At 34.6% G+C, this 21,125-nt stretch overlaps 1 protein-coding gene across 4 annotated transcripts in view; it reads right to left on the bottom strand.

Moving 5' to 3' along the window:
* adgrb3 (adhesion G protein-coupled receptor B3) overlaps window positions 1-21,125 on the bottom strand; it is a 184,554-nt gene that overhangs the window by 33,206 nt on the left and 130,223 nt on the right. For all 4 annotated transcript variants that reach the window (XM_016456522.1, XM_016456525.1, XM_016456523.1 and 1 more), the window contains 6 exons: window positions 19,817-19,892; window positions 15,020-15,122; window positions 13,879-13,922; window positions 5,415-5,541; window positions 3,548-3,651; window positions 3,357-3,459 (listed from right to left, as the gene is read on the bottom strand). In XM_016456522.1, coding sequence (XP_016312008.1) covers window positions 3,357-3,459; window positions 3,548-3,651; window positions 5,415-5,541; window positions 13,879-13,922; window positions 15,020-15,122; window positions 19,817-19,892 — 557 coding nt within the window. The remainder of the gene's footprint in view (window positions 1-3,356; window positions 3,460-3,547; window positions 3,652-5,414; window positions 5,542-13,878; window positions 13,923-15,019; window positions 15,123-19,816; window positions 19,893-21,125) is intronic.

A 21,125-nucleotide genomic window follows, 5' to 3' on the forward strand; every position in this document is an offset into this window, starting at 1 on the left:
TATATATATTCTTTCTTGTTTTGTTTTGTTTTGTTTTGTTTTTTAAATAGCAATGCTTATTTTTGTTCCTTGGAAGTATTTAATCGTGTTTTTTAATTAAATAATAAATCATTCGAATAATTTCCAGAAACATTACTATAAAAAAGAGAAAACATTGGCCTTTTAAAATGTTTTATAGAGCCAATAAACAGTTTAATTAAAGCCTTTATGTTTGTCCTAAATGCATGCTTTTATAACCCATACACCCTCAAGGTGCAGTAAGAGGAACGCCAGTCAATCGGAGCTACAGTCAATGTCATCTTTTGATCCATTTACTGTAACAGGAAATTAATTTGATTTAACCTTGGGAATTCACTTCCTTCCATCCCAGAACACTCGTTAGAATAAGAATTGGAAAAAGCTCATGCCTTATGCTGCCTGTACTGAAATGTCTGACTGTGTGACTGAGTAATGTGCTATTCCCGCAAAGGCGTTGACTCACTCAGAAGCCCTATCTGTGTGGGCAGCGTAGGAATAACGTTCCACTCTGTGTAAACCCTCCTCCGATAACCAAAAACTACCAGCTGTGCTAGTAGTCCTGACAAGCTTGTAAGCAGTGAGAAATCAACCTCTTTTATCTTGTTTACTCAAACGAGGGCAAATGAGCGTCGTTTGTAAGCGTGAGATTGAATAATTAATCTTTGTTCTTCCGAAGTTCTGCAATTTCCCATATCCAATTATCTCTGATGTCGAATTTGAAATGGTGAATGTGAGAAAATTTGACTCTAGCATCCACTGATCAGGATCTGCATCTTATAATTACATCTTGAATGACTTATATACACCATCTCCTCACTGTGAGCTGGAAAAATCATTTTCAGCATTTTAGCTGGGAGCCCATTTAGTCCTTTTTTAAAACTAATTGCAGACATGTAAAGAGCTTTAAAATGCTTTTACCCTACCTGGATCCTGAACTTTAGATGTTCCATTCACAATGGCACCAAATGTTCAGATTCATGTGGGCTCCAGATATTGCAGAGAGACTGTTATATAACTGAACCATTTGGACTGTGAACACTAAAGGACTTTTGCTTCAAGTTTACTGTGATGCATATCTACTGATCCTCATCATATACAGGATCAATTTTATTTAAACTCTTGCAAATAATGCAATGCATCAAACAGACAATGCTCAATCCCTGCTTCCCTAACTGAACAGCATCTTCGCTCAACCAAAAAACCTGTTTGATGATTAGGGTTAGGTATTGTTTGAATTTTATCGATTCCGATTCCGATTCTGCTTATCGATTCCGATTCTTATCGATTGCTAGTTTCGATTCCAATAAGATAAAAAATCCAATATAAAAAAAAAAATAAGTCAAACATTGTATCGGCCAATACTGAACCCTAGGTATCGGAATCGGTATTGGAGGCGAAAAAGGCGGATCAGAGCATCCCTACAAATCAATTAGCAATATCATAAATAAATACAACTGAACACAATTTCAGGTACAGAAACTGTAATTAAAAGTTTAAAAACACTGCATAGTTTTCTTTTCATAAATAAAATATAGATTAATCAATTAAAGTTATTAAATATATTCAGTCAAGATCAGTGAATGATTTTCTTTTGTTCTTTGATTAACATTAATGACAGGCAGCGCGTTTATTAGGCTGCTGTCGCTTTAACACCGAATGCACACAGATCTAAAAATACTGTACATTTGTGTTTTCTTTCTCATCGGTTTACGTTCACGTAAGACAAAAACGGCTGTGTTTATGATGATATACTGACGTAGTTTTCTGCATATTGGTCGACAAATATGAAAGAAGTCAGTTTCAGCCCGGAACAACCTTTTCAACAGTGGAAATACACGGAACGGTTCGAGAACGGACACAAACCGGGAACCCGCACCGCGACCTCTGTTCTCTGTGCTCGTGCTTGCGCTTCGTGTGCGCTGCACGCAAACAGGGCGCAATTTCTTTCCGTTCCTGCACTTAAATCGTTTTTAATCACATTAAAATGCGAACGCAGGAATCGTTAAGCAGAATCACAATGCACGCGTCTTATCGAATACCCGGTTCTTGGAAATTTGGAACCGGTTTTCGATACCCAACCCTATTGATGATGAAAGACTGTTTAGTCTTTAGGGAAGCTGATTACTTGGAAAGAGGTTAGGATAGTTGGGATTTTGACATTAAAACAACGGAACTGCCGCATGTAACAATGTCAATAATTCAAAAGTGCATTTTTGGTGTTTTGTCTCTTGTTTTAGGAAATACATGCAAATCTTCTATATGTGGTTTATATAGACACAATCTTTTGTGTCTCGGACCTGTGTCTGTCCATGTTGCATTTTCATTGTATAATTCAGAATGCGGCCAGCTGAATTCTGGCTAATGTATTTAGCGGCTCAGAACATAGAGGCATCATCATCATTTCTCCTTGGCATTGGACACAGAGCAATGTACTCATTCGCTAAAAATAACTTCTGTGGCTTGTGGAGTACTAATTTAAGACTCATATATAATCTAGTATACTGATAAACAATAGTGAGAATGCACGGAAGAAACTATTTTGTCTGACATAGTTCAAATGAACAATAATGAATACAATCCAAATGCAATCATATAACAAATTGCGCTTCTTTAGATCAAATAAAAATCTTCTAAATACATCCATGCCTTTAAAAATAAGCAACCGGCTCATTTAGGTTCATTTTAAATTGATCTACAACAAGCAATTCATTAGCCAGAAGTTAACTGGAACAGTAGAACCTAAACTGTTTCTTTGCACAAACCAGTGTCTAATCAGCATGTGAGTATGAAAATATAACCATATAAAAATATTTACAGTACATAAATTGCTTACCACAAGAAAAGAATGCAATTTGTTCATACAAACACAACAATATAGCATATAACAGAATATGTAGCTCACTACACAAAGACTCGAACATCTGGATATGTAGGTAGGTCACTTGCGAGAAAATTAGGGCAGCCAGCTTGAATTTAAGTGAGCCACAATGCCTCAAAATAGAGGAATTAAAACAATCTGGTGGGGTGGTATGATATACAAACAGCAGACAGAGAGATCTCCACCAGTTCTAAGTAAAAGCAGCATTTCATTTGCATTATAAACCCTGAAACGTCTAGATCGGCATAATATTAGTGCAGAGAAGCTGTCTGGCATTCAAGACAAGCTTGCAAAATCAGCCCACACGCAAGCCGAGAAATAAATATATGAGAATCCAGAGTGGACATTTTGTTCAAATACAAATCAACATCCATTAATGCTTGGTGGCCTATATCGACATTTCAATCTAATCTGGCATTATTTGAGTAAAACACATTGGAGATAAAATTTAAAGATTTACCGCATTATGTGTCTGTGTCTGTCCAACTAGGATCAGGATGTTGGAGCAGATGATTGAAAGGCAGAAATTGATCAGAATGATTGATCTCTCCGACCTGATGTACCTAAAAACAAATTGTTCATTAAAGCTGCATTCCTCCAAAAGTGCAAAGTGCATTATTTGTAATATCTCTTGTACGTCTATGCACTTACCTCCATAGAACAGCATACACCACGGACAGAGTGATCAAGGCCAGGCAGGAAAGACCACAGCCTACTATTAGTGTCACAGATGGAACCCCTGAGTACTCCATAGCCTGTGAATGGCACGCAAGAGCTTCAGTGAGCGATTTTCAAACCCTTGTACCACTAATAAAAGCCCATTTCAGTGCCTGGTAATAAAGCACATTACAGGATAATTGCTTATTGCAGCAAGGCCATTTATACTGCCCAAATTTAGAGGATTAAAGGACAAGCTTCTTTTTTTTTTTTTGGTCTGTAATTCATTTCCCCCCCATTCAATCTCCCCTTCACATGAATAAAATGTATTTAGTCTCCATTCAAATGCACAGTGCTTATTATCAACAGGTCGGTGCCACATAGCACAATTAACTCAAATACATAATCTCTTTTAAAGCAAGTCAGACTATTCAGAGATCATCTTTGTAATGCCCTGGGCAGGTATTTCCAGACATGCAAGAACAGCTTCTTGAATTGGAAAACATGGAAATCTCCAAAACTGAATGTTAATGTTATATTCTAATTAAAAAATAAAATATGATAACAATGCTGCCATAAATTCATCATGAAAAATAATGGTATTATTAATGCACACTCAAGAGTGAACAAAGAAGCAATGCTTCTATGAAAAAGGTGATTGGGTCTTTTAACTGTAGGGCGGGCCTACAGTTACAAGAATGTAATTGGGTCCAACTAAGTTTTAACTTTTGAGGACATACTGAGCGTTACAATTTTTCATATACATTTTTATATGACTGGACTGTTCCAGTGCTTATAATGTCTCTTGTTCTGTTGTTTAAATTACTGTGGGGGAATCAATGGATGTTGACCATCATTTTGAACACTATTTAGAATTCGTATTTCATCAGAATACATATGGCTACCTATCATTTTAAATTGTTGCTTGTATTAGTTGCACAGGCCTCAACTAAGCCCTCACAATGCACATCCAGTCCATGTATTTATGCCTTTTCCCCCAGAATTCCGTCTGACAACCCCCCTCAATCCAGTTCCCAGGAGTCACAAGTCATTGTGACATATCAGCTGTGCATTGCAATGATAGGAGTTATCAAACTTTGCCCCTGCTGCATCACTGAGACGCAGACAACACCATCATTTTCACACGGGAGCCATTTATTCACTGACTGGTCACATGGGCAGAGAAAAAATGGCTGCCTCTTACTCTGTAGGGTAAAACAGCCATGTTTTGCTGTCTACTGAATCCACTAGTAAAGAGACCACAGCTGATGGCTGATGGTAAAGCATATATAAATGCTTCAAGCAATATATAGCAAAGGCAAAAGAAAGATTAATATTATACATTAATCTAAGATAGTGAACTGTAATAGAGGAGGAAGCCATTATTACATAATATGAAAGCCATAATTTGTATGCACAATCCTGGTATATCTGCATAATACCTCACCGCTAAGAAGTATTTTATTAATGTAAGTAGCAAATTGAATACTGAAATTGAAGAGGCCAGAGCTGATGCTCCTGCATCTCAAATGTGAACATATACAAATGTGAGCATGTGCAAATGCTTTGAGCAACATATAGGAAAGGTAAAATGGAGATTATGATGGTCAGTATTACTTTTTACTTTTATTTAAATAAATATTTAATGGCAATAACTTAAACAGGAGATTGTGAGCTCTCTCTCTCTCTCTCTCTCTCTCTCTCACACACACACACACAAGCTTTGCACAGGTAGATTTCTATCATAATCAAACATGACATAATTAAAATAAATTATTAAACATCCATCTGATTACAACCCACATTTTAATCAATACAGCATCTCTCGAGATCCCCCGCAGAGGACAATTCCAATACTTACTAATTCTCTGGGTTGTTGAGCCAAAATGGCGAAGGTAGATACCCGATCACATAAGCATTTGGTGTGGGATGCATCGGTGAGCACAGTTCTGCATCCTTTAGAGCTCCAGCTGCCCCAAGAATCGTTCCTACACAACACAGACAAGATTAAATCGCTTTAACAAGCCTTTTCTCTGTGAATCCGTCACTCTAAATCCTCATCACTGCGCTCTCATCTCATCCACTTCACTTCTTACTTGAGCGGCAGAAAGTAAACGCAACGCATTTTAGTGCAGCTCGTACTGAGTGCGACTGAAGCGCTGAGGCTCTGTGGTGCTGAACGACTCGCTACTCACAGATACACTCACACCACAAACCTGCGATTCCTTTGACGCTTCTCCTCTCGCTTTGCTTCAGCTTTCTCTTATCGTTCTCTATCGATATGTATTTCCACTCGCTCTTCTAATTAGCGCCTTTTGGACGCTTTCCTGAGGGAAAAATTCAGCCTAGAAACGGCGGACGGCATCAGATTGATACTCTCTTGCCTCCTGCTTCTCACTACAGCAGCGGAGGGGGGGAGATGCCTCAGAAATAGTCCCCGTTTCGTGTTCGTTCATCCTGATTTCGGCATTTATTCGTGAATATCTTAAGTTTATCCAATTTTATAGCATTTGATTTCACAATATGCTTTTCCCGAGACATAAACGGCAGGGGAAAACGGAGCTTAAACGTTAACCACCCCGTGAAAACGGGCTGGATGGTAGCAGCCAATTTCTCCTTCTCTGGCTAGCAAAATGATAGAATAGACACCTCACCTATTTATTAATGCTTACACATCTCGGCTGATATTGCAGTGGTTAACATCTAAAGATCAGGCTGATAGATCTTACTTAACTTAGCTGGATAATAAATTATTTAAGGCTAAAATAATTAAATAAGCTGATAAACATCATCCAGGTTTGTATTTACTCAGCGTAACTGATTAATGTTTGATAACATTGTTTATCTTGTGTAAAATATTCATATCAAACCTCTGGTATAACAAAATCAGTTAGTCAACAGCTATGAAGTATTATAATTAACCAGTTGAATACAATCACTGTAATAGCCTATAAAAGCAACACTTAATTATAGTTCCTCCAAAAGATGCATAACAAATACAGCCCTTTTCCGGATGCTGTATGACATGACATCCTTAGTAACTTTTCCCTGAGGAAGGCTATGAGGATCTCCATAATTAAACCGCAGCAATTGCTCTCTTTTCAAGGTTTAATTAAGCTTTAAAACTCACACTTTTTTATATGCGTGGATAACATGCATAATAACTTTCATTTAAAGAGAGTGGCATGCATTATATAATAGCATAGATTTCATATATAGCCTATTCATATATGAAAATGCATGACAATTCTAAGTACCTGAATGTACATTAACTAATGAACTGTAATGATCCAAAAGCATTTCATGCATAGCAAATGACTCTTGGTTTTGGATCATATTTAGCTCTACGTAGATATGTGTACAACATAAATCAGGCTGGATTGATTCACTCATGGAAGACGGAGTGCGGCCCTGTCCGGTCTAACCGCATCGACAGCAAGCCGATAGCGACTGACTCCAGGTGTTTATTAGGACGTTGTGCAATAGATTGCTGTGGGTTACTGTGTCAGCAAAACAATCTGATTTGATGCACTCAATATGCAGTCAATTCATCTGATCATTGACTGTATGGCATTAAAGAAGCAACATTACCTTATCAAAACTATCAAAACAAAACGTTACTTTGGTAGTTCCAGTTTGCATGGATTATTTATGGAAGTTTGATATATTTTCTACCAGGGAGAAGGCAATTTATTTTCCGTTTAGTTGCATCTGTTCTCTTGTTACTCACTTAGCTTTTCCGGTCTGGGAGGAATTTGAAAGACACACAGTCTGTGGAGGAGTCTGTGGGTGTATGAATTACGCTAGGCTCAAGATAGGCTTGGTTTCTAGGCAATTTTATGAGAAGATACTAATGATTTTTAATAGCTGAGATGTGGCGCTGTCCATGGTACTGAATCACTACATTTAGGCTAGCAGAATGACACTGTAATCAGATTTGAGTACAATTCTGACATTTGAGGATTTGTCTTACTCTTAAGATTATTCAATATACACTTTATATTTCATATCAATTGCACTGTTTGGATGCCAGGTTACTGGCAGTAATGCACTTAATATAGGAAGCTGTGTGCTTTGAACTGCTGGAACGTTGCAATCAGTGGTCTATTCATGTCTGCTTTGCAGTTATTTTTGGACTGTTCATTTTATACATAAGCCTTGAGTCTAACAATAATACTTTAAAGGCACTTTCATAATGCAACTCAGCGTAGACCTAATTCAATGTCGTATAAAAAAAAAGTAGTAGCACTGTACACCTGACAAAATATAGCACAAAATGCTCATCAACCACACATCTTTAGTCCTTGATTCCAACATCAAGAAAATTATATTTTATAAAAATGCATAAAACAAATTTGTCAACAAACAGCCTCATAGCATATACTGTACATTGAAATCATGCAATAATCTGTTGCATAGCACTAAACATGTTGTTACTTTTTAATAATTCCTCCTGATGTCAATTTTCTTCAAGATGTGAACAGATAGAACAAAAAAAGAGAAAAAAGGCACTTCTTTTGAAGGTACAGTAATTATTCCATAAATGCATGAAACAAATGATCCATAAATGTATGAAACTTTTTTAATTAAATTTTAGGATACATAAAAACAGAACAATTTTTCCACATTTCTACATCCATTTTCAAACATCACTACTTAATTTTAAATGTAATGGCCCTGTTATGTGACAAATTGATTTTTTAAAGAACAAATATTCCATGTACTCAATTAATATAAGGTCATAAATGGTCATACTAATTATAAAAAATATACTGATTTAAATGTGTTATATTGAGTACTTGTCACTTGCAAGTCAGTTACCCATAAACCAATACAGACTGTTAATGCCACATAAGGTCATCAAAATTTATACAGATTCTGTGATTCTGTATTTTGTATGTTTTTGCTGGAAAGTCAAGGCCAAGAATTCTGCTACCTATGGAATAAATGAATGAATGAATGAATAAGAAAAGTAGATTTGAATATGGAAAAAGGCACATAAGGCTACTCTTAGTAAAAGAGCTGTAATGGCAAACCAATACAAGACCTTTGCTGTTCCAACCATCACCTCTATCCCTTCTGAATATTTTATGAAGAAAAAAAAAATGGAGATTCATGCCAAGTGTGGCCCTCCTGTGCTTTTTCATATATGCAAAAATTGATAGAGTTGTAAGTATTCAAGCGAGAATCTGCATGACCGATGCAGAGTTAAGCAACATTTGGCCTTAGAGAGAAAGATTCTGCTTTTAAATCAAGGTAACTTATCATTTTCACAGTGCTGGGGTATATACCACACCTTCCCGATAGCTTCGGAGAAACCGCTCATCAGTTGTGCTGGGATGGGGAAGAAATACTTTGAATCTGATTATATACAAATGCTATCCTGAAGCCATGTTTAGGATAATGTAAGCCATTTAAGTGAACAAAGCTTACAAGCAAACAGGATTGTAATGGTGGCTTCAGGTATTCACAACACATTTTCCTCCATTTTCTTTTCCTGTTACTCATTACCATAATTGTTTTTTGTAAAACAGTGCCTCTGTGCACCTACTACTTTCTTGCAAAATGAACAAGCTTCATTGTTTTTCCTCACAAATACAGTGTTAATGGCAATCAACAACTGGCATTCAAGTCTACATGAATAAGAAATCCAGTCTAGACAAAGTTTAACCTCACTTTGTCCTCCAACCTCATGTTTTTCCAAACTTGTATGACTTTCTTGCTTCCTTGAAATGCAAAAAATAAATACAATAGACTACGCCAGCCCTGTTTTCCATTACAATGAAAGGGGAACTAAAGCTTTCAAGTGTCAAAAGGATGCAGAAGCAAAAATGGTTCTTAAAAAATTGTGCTGTATTTCAAGTTTTCAGAAGTCATATTATTCCTTTCTGTGAAGAACAAAACAAAATTTAAGTCATTATACACTGATAATCTTCCTCTCCAGTTAGCTATTAACCATAGCAACCGGATAATTGATTCACTGAGTCAAAATCAAGAATTAGATCAGTCTGATTCATGACCAAATAATTCAGACCAATACTGTAAATGGGACTGAACTGAAATAATCCATTTGAAAGATTCAGTTTGTTTATGAATCCAAGCATCTCTCATAAACATGCCTATGAGATCTAGAAACTAGAAATGTAATATATTTATATAGGAATAATTCACCAAAAATTAAAATTTACTCATGCTTAGGCCATTCAAGATGTAGATGAGTTTGTTTCTTCATCAAAATAGATTTGGAGAAATTTAGCATTACATCACTTGCTCAGTGGATCCTATGCAGTGAATGGGTGCCGTCAGAATGAGAGTCCAAACAGCTGCTAAAAACATAATAATCCACATGACTCCAGTCCATCAATTAACATCTTGTAAAGTGAAAATCTATGTGTTTGTAAGAAACAAATCCAGGTACTCTATACCGATTATTGTGATGTTTTTATCAGCTGTTTGAACTCTCATTCTGACGGCACCCATTCACTGCAGAGGATCCATTGGCGAACGTGATGTAATGCTAAATTTATCCAAATCTGCTCCCATGAAACTCATCTACAATTTGTATGGCCTAAGGGTGAGTAAATTTTCAGCTAATTTTTAAAATACATGTTTCCAAAATAAAGCTATTGTATGACTTCAGGACTTTTTGTTATGCTTTCTTGGTGCTTCTGTGGAAGCATGACAGGTTCCTAGACATTTTAAATGTATGGAAATGAGACTATCACAAGTCATACAAGGTTTAGAACAACAAGAGTGTGAGTAAATAATGAGAATATTATATTTTTTTATGTGAATTAGTTTTTATGTCAGAGGTTAAAACATGAGATTTCTCATTTACACTGAGCTTGTATACACTAGCGTATACATAATGACTTCCAAGAAGAGACGCACAGAGTTATGATATGAATGTCATCGAAATCAACAGCTGTTTTCCCTCGTTGTTTGAGAAAATCTCTTGGGGCTAATTAAAATCGCACCTCAAAATATGCCCAATCATGCTAGTGAGAGATGATAGAGTTGTGCATTTGTGTTCTGTAATTGTTTGCTTGCACAGGCCAATTTTGATTTTGTGCAAAGAGTAAACACGCTAACGAACAAATTTATTAACGAACATGAGTCCATATAAATAATCATGCAAACAGATTAGAGACTAAACTCAACAGCAAATTTATTTAAATTTATCACGAACAGGCATGAAATCCACATTATTTGAGTCTAATAAGAACGGCACTCTTTTAATAGCAAATATGAAGCCTGTTTATATTCCTGAGCGTTTCGGGGCAGAGACCCCTCCCTCTTTATAAGCCGCATATAATAATACCACAGGGCTAAAATCCATTCCAGTGGCTCAAATTACACTCAAAGGGGCAGACTCGGGTGGCCCTTCATTCAATGAAAATTGAATTTGATAAATACGATTTCTCTGCGTTCTTATCGGTCACCGCACAGAGGTCTGGCTCATACTGCCTCAGAAGCACCGTGTAATTTTCATATTTGAAGATGATTAAGATTAAATAGAAGCCATTTTCAATTTACAGCATGGGCCAGACAGGACTAAATAAGTAAATAATTAAATGACTGGGATTATACAGATATCATATAATTACTGAGAAACATCATAACAAAACAACACAAATCAACACGGTAAACATGTTAAAGGGTTAGTTCACCAGAAACTGAAAATTCTATCATCTTTTATTCTTATGTTGTTCCAAACCTGCATGATTTTTTTTTTATTATTATTATTTTTTTTACTTTAATTGCATGGGCAAAAAACAATTCAAAAAATAAAATAAAATAAAGGCAAGTTTAAAATAAAATAAAATAAAATAAAATAAAATAAAATAAAATAAAATAAAATAAAATAAAATAAAATAAAATAAAATAAAATAAAATAAAATAAAATAAAATAAAATAAAATAAAATAAAATAAAATAAAATAAAATAAAATAAAATAAAATAAAATAAAATAAAATAAAATAAAATAAAATAAAATAAAATAAAATAAAATAAAATAAAATAAAATAAAATAAAATAAAATAAAATAAAATAAAATAAAATAAAATAAAATAAAATAAAATAAAATAAAAGTAAGGCAACAAGTAGTCCGTGGTACAAAGAACAAAATGAGGGCATGTAAATGAGGTTCAGGTTCAGGTAAATGTAAATGTAAATGTAAATGTAAATGATGACAAATTTTCATTTTTGGGGTGAACTATACCTTAAACTACTCAGATCATAATTACTTTTATGGTATTTCTTTAATGCTTTTCTAAACTTGACAGCCACTGAACACTAAGAAAGAATCTTGTATGGAAATAAAATATGTAATAATTCTACATGAAAATGACAAAGGAAAAATAACAGCACGACATGGTACACACAGTACTAATTACTAATTTAAATAAAACTTGTTAGCACTACAGACATCTCTGTGTGGCCAAACCTGACTCCCATTTCTAGAAAACATCCCTTCAACAGAACCTGTCTCTGCACAGCCTGGCCAAAAGAAATACGTGCTTTATTAATTGCACGCTAAGGGAACAAAGGAGAAAAGGCTGCCAAATCCAAATGGACCAGATGAAAAGCAAAGACAAGACGAAATGTCTCTAAAGAGGGTCTACGAGCTATAGTCAGAATCACGAGTGACAATAGAGAATATTAGATCCACCACAAAATCCATCACACGACATTTGTTCTAGACAAAGAGATGATACTGCCAGAGAAGCTGCTCTGGTCATAGTAATTTAGCGGTTAAAGACCTGAGCCCAAAGATTTTAGGTTTAATGCTAGTAAGAATCGATCCATGAACCATCACAACTATGCCTTAGGGGATCTTCCATGTAGAAAATGTACTGTATGTCACTTTAAATAAGAAAACCACTTCAGAATGGCAAAATCTCAAGAACAAAGTATTAAATATTGGGCCACCACTGTTTCTACTTCCTGTGTCATGTATCAAATTAGTTTATTTGGTTCAACAGGTACACTACCATCCAAGAGGTCAGTAAGATTGTTTTTAATATATTTTTGAAAGAAGTCTCTTATACTCACCAAAGCTGCATTTATTTGATCAAAAATAGAGTAAAATTACTCGTTACTCTTCAGTGTCACATAATCTTTCAGAAATCATTCTAATATGCTGATTTGCTGCTAAGGAAACATTTCTTATTACTATCAATATTGAAAACAGTGCTTAACCTTTTTGTGGAAACCGTGACTTTTTTTTTTTTAGGATAATTTAATGAATACAAAGGTCAAAAGTACAGAATTTATTTGAAATATAAATCATTTGCAACATTTACTGTAACTTTTGATCAACTTAATGTATCCTTACTAAATAATTTCTTTAAATAAAAAACTAAACTTCTGAATGGTAGTGTATATACAGTACTTCTTCGAAAAGCACTTCAAAAAGTGGGAAAATAAGGTTTATAGCATCATAATATTACCCCTCATATAATTTTCTCCAGCTATAAAAATGATCGCGGCTGGGCCGGCTGTAATGCCTTGTGGTGGTTGGGGATTTGACCGTTTCATCTTTTACTCATTCTTTAGTGACAGTCTCTTAAAGGGCACTGGTGGAAGTGACAATCTCACACTGCAGTTCTGTTTCCTGTAGAAGCTAAAGGTTGTGTTAAGGTAAACTGGTCCTTGATCTATTCTGAGAGACAGTTTCCTCAGAATAACATCTGGATACTTATGCTTCCAGAGTAACTTTGTGTATTTCTCAATAATACAAGGTCAGTTTTCCCATAATCAACATCAAATAAAATTTCATAATAGCCACAATTCTAGGTGGAACGGTACATTCTATGAAAAAAAAAATCAATAAATGTTAAATGTTAAGATATATTATTACATTGAAAAGCGCTGAAAAATAGTGAGAAATATCAACAGTTTTAGTTTTATTGCTTAGCATTAGAAACAAGTTATATCAATTTGATTCAAGATTACAAACACCTTTTTTTTTTCTTGAATTATGTTTAATAAGACCAATGACAGGCATTAATAAAATAAACCGGGTCAGTTCTGATTTCATGTTTACTTTAGAGTGAAAAGATAAGAGGAGTCTGACAGCACCACAAGTGTTCAAAAATATTTTTCTATCAAATGTATTCTCTGAGAATAACACAATCAATATTACTGCTAATGTCAACCACTGTTTCACCTCGATGGCAGTGGAAACACGTTTCCATGGATACAATGGCTGGATATTTCAACAAGCACCACAATTTATTATTTGCCATTAAGTTATTATATTAAAGGCTCATTTTCACAAATCAGAACACAATCTTGGACACATAAAACTGACTTTCACTTACATAATAGAGCTGTCCCACAGTGCACAGAACGGATTCATTGTTCCCTGCAAGAAAACAAACACATACTGTGATTGGACACGCAACACAATGATTAGACATATCACAGTACATGCAAATAAAATGAGATTTTCACTACGATAGCCAATATCTCAAAGCATAAGTCACAATATTTAAAAGATAAACAGGAAAAGGGAAAAAAGCCATGTGGAGAAAAAAGAGCTCCCATTGTAATCATCTGGGCCATATCTTGATGACACAATGAGGAGAGAAATAACTGGTGATGGCAAATTAATTATTGGACTAATTACTGCTATTTGTCTGTTGATTAATGGGCCTGAAACAAATGACACAGGGATTGTAGAGCTCCCTTTGATTGGCTGTAGTAATTCAAAGAGGAACAGAAGACCAAATTTCTTTCCGAATCCAGCTCACATACACCCAGATTCTTCTTCTAGTCTCTGTTTAAAAGGCCATATGTTTCATTGCTTTTTACATCAATTACACAATTAAATGGGAAGTATTTGTATTAATGCAGAACAGATCATTTGCTGCAGAACCTTGTGTGTGTGTGTGTGTGTATATATATATATATATATATATAATTTCAACATTATTTTTATGCTATGTTAGTGTATACCATTGCTGCTTTCTATAGTAGATCGATTGGTTATGATGCATATGATGCAAATAATAGATTATTCTGTGAATATGTGTTAAAGAGAACAAACCACGATTTCCACAAATGTTTACTTCTATAAGGGAAAAAAGAACTATTTTTTTTTGCACAATTAGTTTTTTTTGCACTATAAATAAATAAATAAATAAAAGTATTTGTAATTTTTATAATAATAATAAAAAAAAACAAAAAACAATCCACATAAGGTGCAGGTCATTTTCCACCTGACTTATTAAAACGATTTTGATGATATTCCATAAATGGAGGATCTTTGGGACATAAAGGCTGTAGATTCCTTCCCTTGTGTAAAATAAATGGCATATGCTCCTTAAACCAACAGACCAATGAAACAGTAAAAGAGTCCAAAACTAGGAGGTTTTAAAATATATGTGACCTCCATGTCAGCATTAATTAGCCTCTGTGGATTGTTTTTGTGAAGTGTGTTGAGATCTGACTGGTGCTTACATTAGCTAGATGAGCTAACTCAATCTCCAGCTGGGCTTCTGTAACCCTGGGTTCTGGTCGGACAGTCACAGCAATCACTTTCGAGTTCACAGCAGTGTTATTCCTGTGGGTTAGATCAAACCACACACAACAGTCAGTTCATGCTTGAATGAGAAATGCTAATGTCATTCATTGCAATACTTCCATTAACATCAGCATTGATTTTTGTTTAAACTCCCCATTCTGCACATTATAATGGAAATGGCTCATTTAGCACAGAACTGTCTTTCCAGGTTGAACTCAGTTTAGAAAATCGGTGTGAGGACGTGATTTTTGGTATTTCACTTCAGATGAGATATTTTCTGTTAGCAGAGGCCAGAAATGATGATATGCTTGACTACTTTTTTAGAGGGTGAAATCATTAGACTATAAATAAATTAAATATCATTCAAGATCCAACTCTAAAGATGGACAAAGTTATAATATATTAAACATAATATATTAAACAATACATTGACAAATTGAAATCGGTTTAGTTTTTGATTAACTCGAAATGATCGCCTCTGGGTAAAACGATCCCATAGAGATGAAAAGTAGTCATTTGTCATCACTAGACCCAAAAAGTTACTCCAAGTACTTTTATGTACTTTATTTTTATTTTAATTTCATGATTAAAACCAATATTGGTTGGCTATGCATACATTTTAAACATTCAAGTGCTCATATCTAATGCAACAGGGGTGCAAAATCATTTTGATATTAAGATTCAAGTACACTCAACATCTCTCTCCTTGCATGCTTCCTCCTCCTCTAACTTTTTTCCTTGTATACCATTTGTCAAATTGAACTGTTTAGGGCATAATTTCATGGTCCATTTAAAAAGAAGCAAAGGCAGAAAATGGATGCCCAACAAGTAGCTTCTCAAAAGTCTGCAGTGAAAAAAGATTTTCTAAAAGCAATGACAAAGATGCTATCTGAGACATATACTCCTCACATTATTTTACAGTCTGTCACACTCTTTTTATTTTTGATTATGGTATTCAGAATGCATATGAATTGAGAAGACGTTGCCATGGAAAATAAATTTGTCTTTGTCTGTAAGTAGATCAGCCTAAAGGCAAAAATTATTCCTTTCAAAATAAATGTACAGATTGGATCAAAGACATTATCCGTGCATGGTTAGCCAGCCTCTTGGTTTGATTTAATCAAGCAGAAGTGGTGCTGCATGGTGTCATGAATGTCCACACAGCCTGAAAGGCATGAAATAACACAAGACTCTTAAAGGGGAAGCTTATCAAAAAATTTTAATTCTGTAATTATGTACTCTATCATGTCATCATGGAACACCAGGGACATTTCTAGCGTTTCATCAGTATTGGGGCACAGGCCCACTATCAAAAAAAGGTGAGCCCATATTTTGATATTATCCTTTTAAATACTGTTTTGGATATAAATGGATATACAGTCTTTTACAAGCCGTTCACAAGCTGCATGTGCAAAAAAAGATCTGCATTGCCATTGTTGTAGAAGACAGTTTTGTTTCCTACAATGGACTGTAGGTAAATATTCACTCAGTGCTCTTTTTGTTTTCTGTCTTATTATTTTGTTATTATTGCATTGTGAAAAAAAAACACTGCAAACAATTCAGTTCACGAGTAAACTGTACGAATGAATCAAACTGAATCGTCAACAATTTCAGACCTTTTTACAAAGCTGTTTGAGTTCGGATTTTAAACAGCTGACATACTTGATCAAATTTGATTTAACACACATGAAATATTATCAGAGAAAATGATTCTCAGGTTGGTATACGTCAATCTGACACATAATTTATCTGTAACATTTTACTGAGCTATAGTATTTTACTGGGGCTTGTGCCCCAGTAAAAAGGGTCTAGCTACAACCCTCTAGAACACAAAAGAACACACATATAATGAAAGTAAATGGTGACCAGGGGCTGTGAAGCTCCAAAAGATAAACAGCACCATAAAGGTATTATATTAAAGTGGTCCATATAACTACATTTGCACACTATATTCCAGTATATTGAAGGTATACAAATGACTGAAAATTTAATTAATTGAAAATCTTCCACTGTAAACATTATTGGGTAACACTTTACTTGAAGGGGTGTGCATAAGACTGACATGACACCTTCATAATCATGACATGACACATGTCATGAGTATGAAGGAGGTTTTATGCGTTTATGACAACTGTCATTAAGTGTCATTCGCTCAGTTATGTCATTTTTAATGCAAATATGACATTATTTGACCTAACCCTAACCTACCCCTACCCCTACCCTTACCCCTAACCATAGCCCATAACAAACATGCATAAAAAACCTTCATATTCATGACATGTGTCATGTCATGATTATGAAGGTGTCATGTCAGTCTTATGCACACCCCTTCAAGTAAAGTGTAACCCATTATTGTTCTGAGCTGTAAATAAAACTGATTATTTGAAGATTACTGGAGTATGTTTTACAGATGTATACATTTATTAGCAATTTCTGGGTGAAAATTGTTTCTACACCAATTTATTTTCTCAGTGTATCTGAAAGCCATAGTGACTAATTATTTTCATTATATGAAGAAGAAAAAAGAAACAGTTTGGACGTTCTGGTATAAATTTCCACATAAGGATAAAAATCCTAATATACATTTTTCCAAAATAATAATAAAAAAACAAACAAATTTCTTGTAACTATTCACACTAAAAACAAGGATCCATGGAGTTTATACACTGATGATTCTCATAGTATGATCAACAGACTATTTTGTCTTGTGATTAAATGTTCAACAACATGATCTGTCTTTACAAATCCCTCTGCTATGTTGCATTGTTTTTGTTTGCTTGTTTCTTTGTAACACTTTTCTTCTGTTATAGTCTACTGTTTGTAATGATCTCCATCTCCCTACTGGCTTCAGTGAATCCATCAGAGCTCAAGAACAGAGGACCGCCCTTTTTCTCTGTTCTTCCATGAACTCTCTCCCTGTCAGTGGGAATTCCACGGAGGAATCATACTCAGGTTTGCTGAGGTTTGACTGACAGCTCAGAGCCACACCAGGAAAGGTCTGTTCTGTCCTGTGTGTCTCTGGAGGTTTGAGTAGAAGTCCTCAAATGGAACAGAAGGTTTTGATCCCGAGCTTCAAGATGGACTCTGAGAATAACCAAGAATTTTCACTCTGACATTTAGGCTGGGAGTGAAATCACTGTAGTTTGTTGTACCAGCTTCTGTATTTAGGACTAGAGGAAAATCACAAGGAATTTGAAGAAACAGCTTCCTTAAAAACAAATGATTGTGTTTTTTGCGTTTACAGTATTTGTCACTGGGCTTTAACACATTAGTCACATAACTGAGCTTCATACAAGGACAAATTCCTTATTAGCACCATAATAAACAATGACTGCACCTGACCTGTGAGGCTTGGAATAATGCTGCAATTATGTCATTGTGAAACTGCAGAAATTACGAGATGATAACTCAGAGATTCTACTTTGAGTAGTTCACATCCTCAGACACAGAAATTATTCGTTTCTATGGCAACATCCATGACGCCAAATCAAGCCATCCAGCACAATCTATCACTATATTAGTTAAAATCAAAGAAAGAGCACCATGTAACAGGATATAATATAAACCGAAATACCTTTAACTGTTGAGGCTGCTGTCATTTTTGTTAAATGATATCATACAGTAAAAAAATAGAGAAATCTTAGCTTTCTAAGATAAAACTTGTAATGATTGTTTGAAAATCGGAATTACAGTAATTCCAACATGAATGCAGCATAATTCCTATGCTAAAAAATACAGAAAAAAAATTTGTTTAAAACTTTAAATGTAAATGTTTATGACTACATATATATGACAAGAATACATAAAAATGAAAAAGGACAAATATCAACAAATCAGCATGAAAGTTTCAATTATTGATTTTTTTTTTTACATTTTAATCCCCATCAGTCTTGCATATTTGCTGCATCCAATTTATGAAAACCCTTATAAAGTCATTAACAGTGAAGTTTAAACCACTTTTTTTTTTTTTGCACAGGCAATTTTCTGATTTAAAAATATATTAAATAGTACTTTTATTTTTATTTGACCTTTATTTAACCAGGTAAGTTAATTAAGAACAAGTTCTTATTTTCAATAACAGCCTGGCAGGAGAATTAATATCTCATGTGAAACATACAAACATATATTACAATGCATAAAGCACATAAAAAAGAATCAAATCTCAGTTAAAACCTTAGAGCACTTACTAGTAATTTTTTGTAAATGCACATACTGGAATTTTTGTCTCTAGTTTCAATAACTTTTGTAGTACATTCCAGTCAGTTGGGGCAGCAAATTCAAAAGCGGAACGACCATAAGTAGTTTTTCTTCCATAAGTAAAATATATTTTAAAATATCATATCATTTCAAAAATGTACCCATTTTTAGTGTTAATTTTTAGTCACTTAAATAAAAATAAATAATTGATAGTGGAAAACAAATCGGACTCACAAAGTAACAAATATATTCTATGGGTGTCATAAATTCATAAACTTGCACACATTACACACATTGCACACATTACTTGATTTTCTTTTTCTAAAAGGAAACTTTGATAAAATTACTCCTGATAAGTTATTTTAATCAAGTCATTTTTCTATTTTACAGGTTTAATACATCAAAATCTTTCCAAGTAGAAACCTTCTTACGTAAGTAGTCCCTAGGGTACAAGTATCCTTGGTTGGGAATCGCTCCTCTATAATATCATTATGATATCTTTGTAATATTTCATCTAAATGACTGGAGAGTCTTACCGAGGAGCAGGCAGCATAAGACCAAGAGTCTTGTAGAGAACCGTTCCAAGAATGAACACAGGAGATCCATCCATATCTGCCGGAAAACAATCTAGGTTAGATGACACTATCATCACATTATCTAATCATATCAAATAGCATCTCCATACAAAGTTGTTTTTCTCAGCTCCCTTTTCAACTTTTCACTCGGCAACATGGATGATTATTTGATCATTCAGAGTGCAGATTTGTTTCAGAGGCAGACAATAGGAATTCTCTCTTAATACCTTCCCACTTCCATGTAGGGATCTTTTAATCCAAAGTAATTTAACAAGATTTCTTTTTTCAAAACTACAGGAATTAATTAACCTCTAAACCTGCAAAATACTCATTAAATATCAGATCTCTTGCCAAACAATATTCCTGACAGCTAATCCATCATAAATTTCCTGCCAATAATGAATAAAGTGGTAGATCAGGCTATACTAGCAAGGTTATTGATAACTAGAAGGCAAAGGTCTTCTCTGCTGACAGAAAGGCTAATCCTGGTTCAAACAGCTCTGTACAGCCCTCGAGTCAGGCTCAAGGCGAGCTGGAGTGAGTTATGTATTAAATCAATCCTTCATTACTTCCCTCTGATACACTTCAGATAAGACTGATCACCCTAATTAAGTAAATAGTCTGGTGCGCTGGTGCTTAGCTCTCTTTACTATCATTGTTTGAGAGGATACAGCGAGTGCTGTGTCATCTGAATTGATGTGGTCGACCAAGTGCAGTCTTCTCTAAAACAGGCAAATGGCAAGCGCTTGACATGTAATCTTGTAATCTCAAAGCTATCCCATTAAACGGTCTCACTGTGTCACCGCTTTGAAATTTTAACACAATCGTATGGTAGCGATTACAAAACTTTTAATATCCTACTGATGATCCAAAATAACAGAAAATGCCTTCATTTGTAAACTTTAAATGTAAAAAGTCAAAGCGACAAAGTGTTTTCATGGCCTTAAAAATTAATAAATAAGTAGAGAAAATACAACAAGTCATAATTGCAAAATAAGTCCCAAATGGGTGATCAAAACCTCAAATGTAAAATTTTACATTGCCCTGCTGTACCGTATCTTACTTGCATATTAAATGGCTACTCATCAAACTAATAATATTTAATGTAGGTTTGATGATTTGAGGTTTTGTGTGTGTGTGTGTGTGTGTGTGGAGTGATAATACTACCAAAACTATGTATACTTTTGGTCAATATGCACAAAATATGCTGCAGTTGGCATATATATATATATATATATATATATATATATATATATATTAACTAGCGCTC

This window comes from Sinocyclocheilus anshuiensis, unplaced genomic scaffold (genome assembly GCF_001515605.1).
Source record: "Sinocyclocheilus anshuiensis isolate Anshui unplaced genomic scaffold, SAMN03320099.WGS_v1.1 scaffold407, whole genome shotgun sequence".
Taxonomy (NCBI): Eukaryota; Metazoa; Chordata; class Actinopteri; order Cypriniformes; family Cyprinidae; genus Sinocyclocheilus; species Sinocyclocheilus anshuiensis.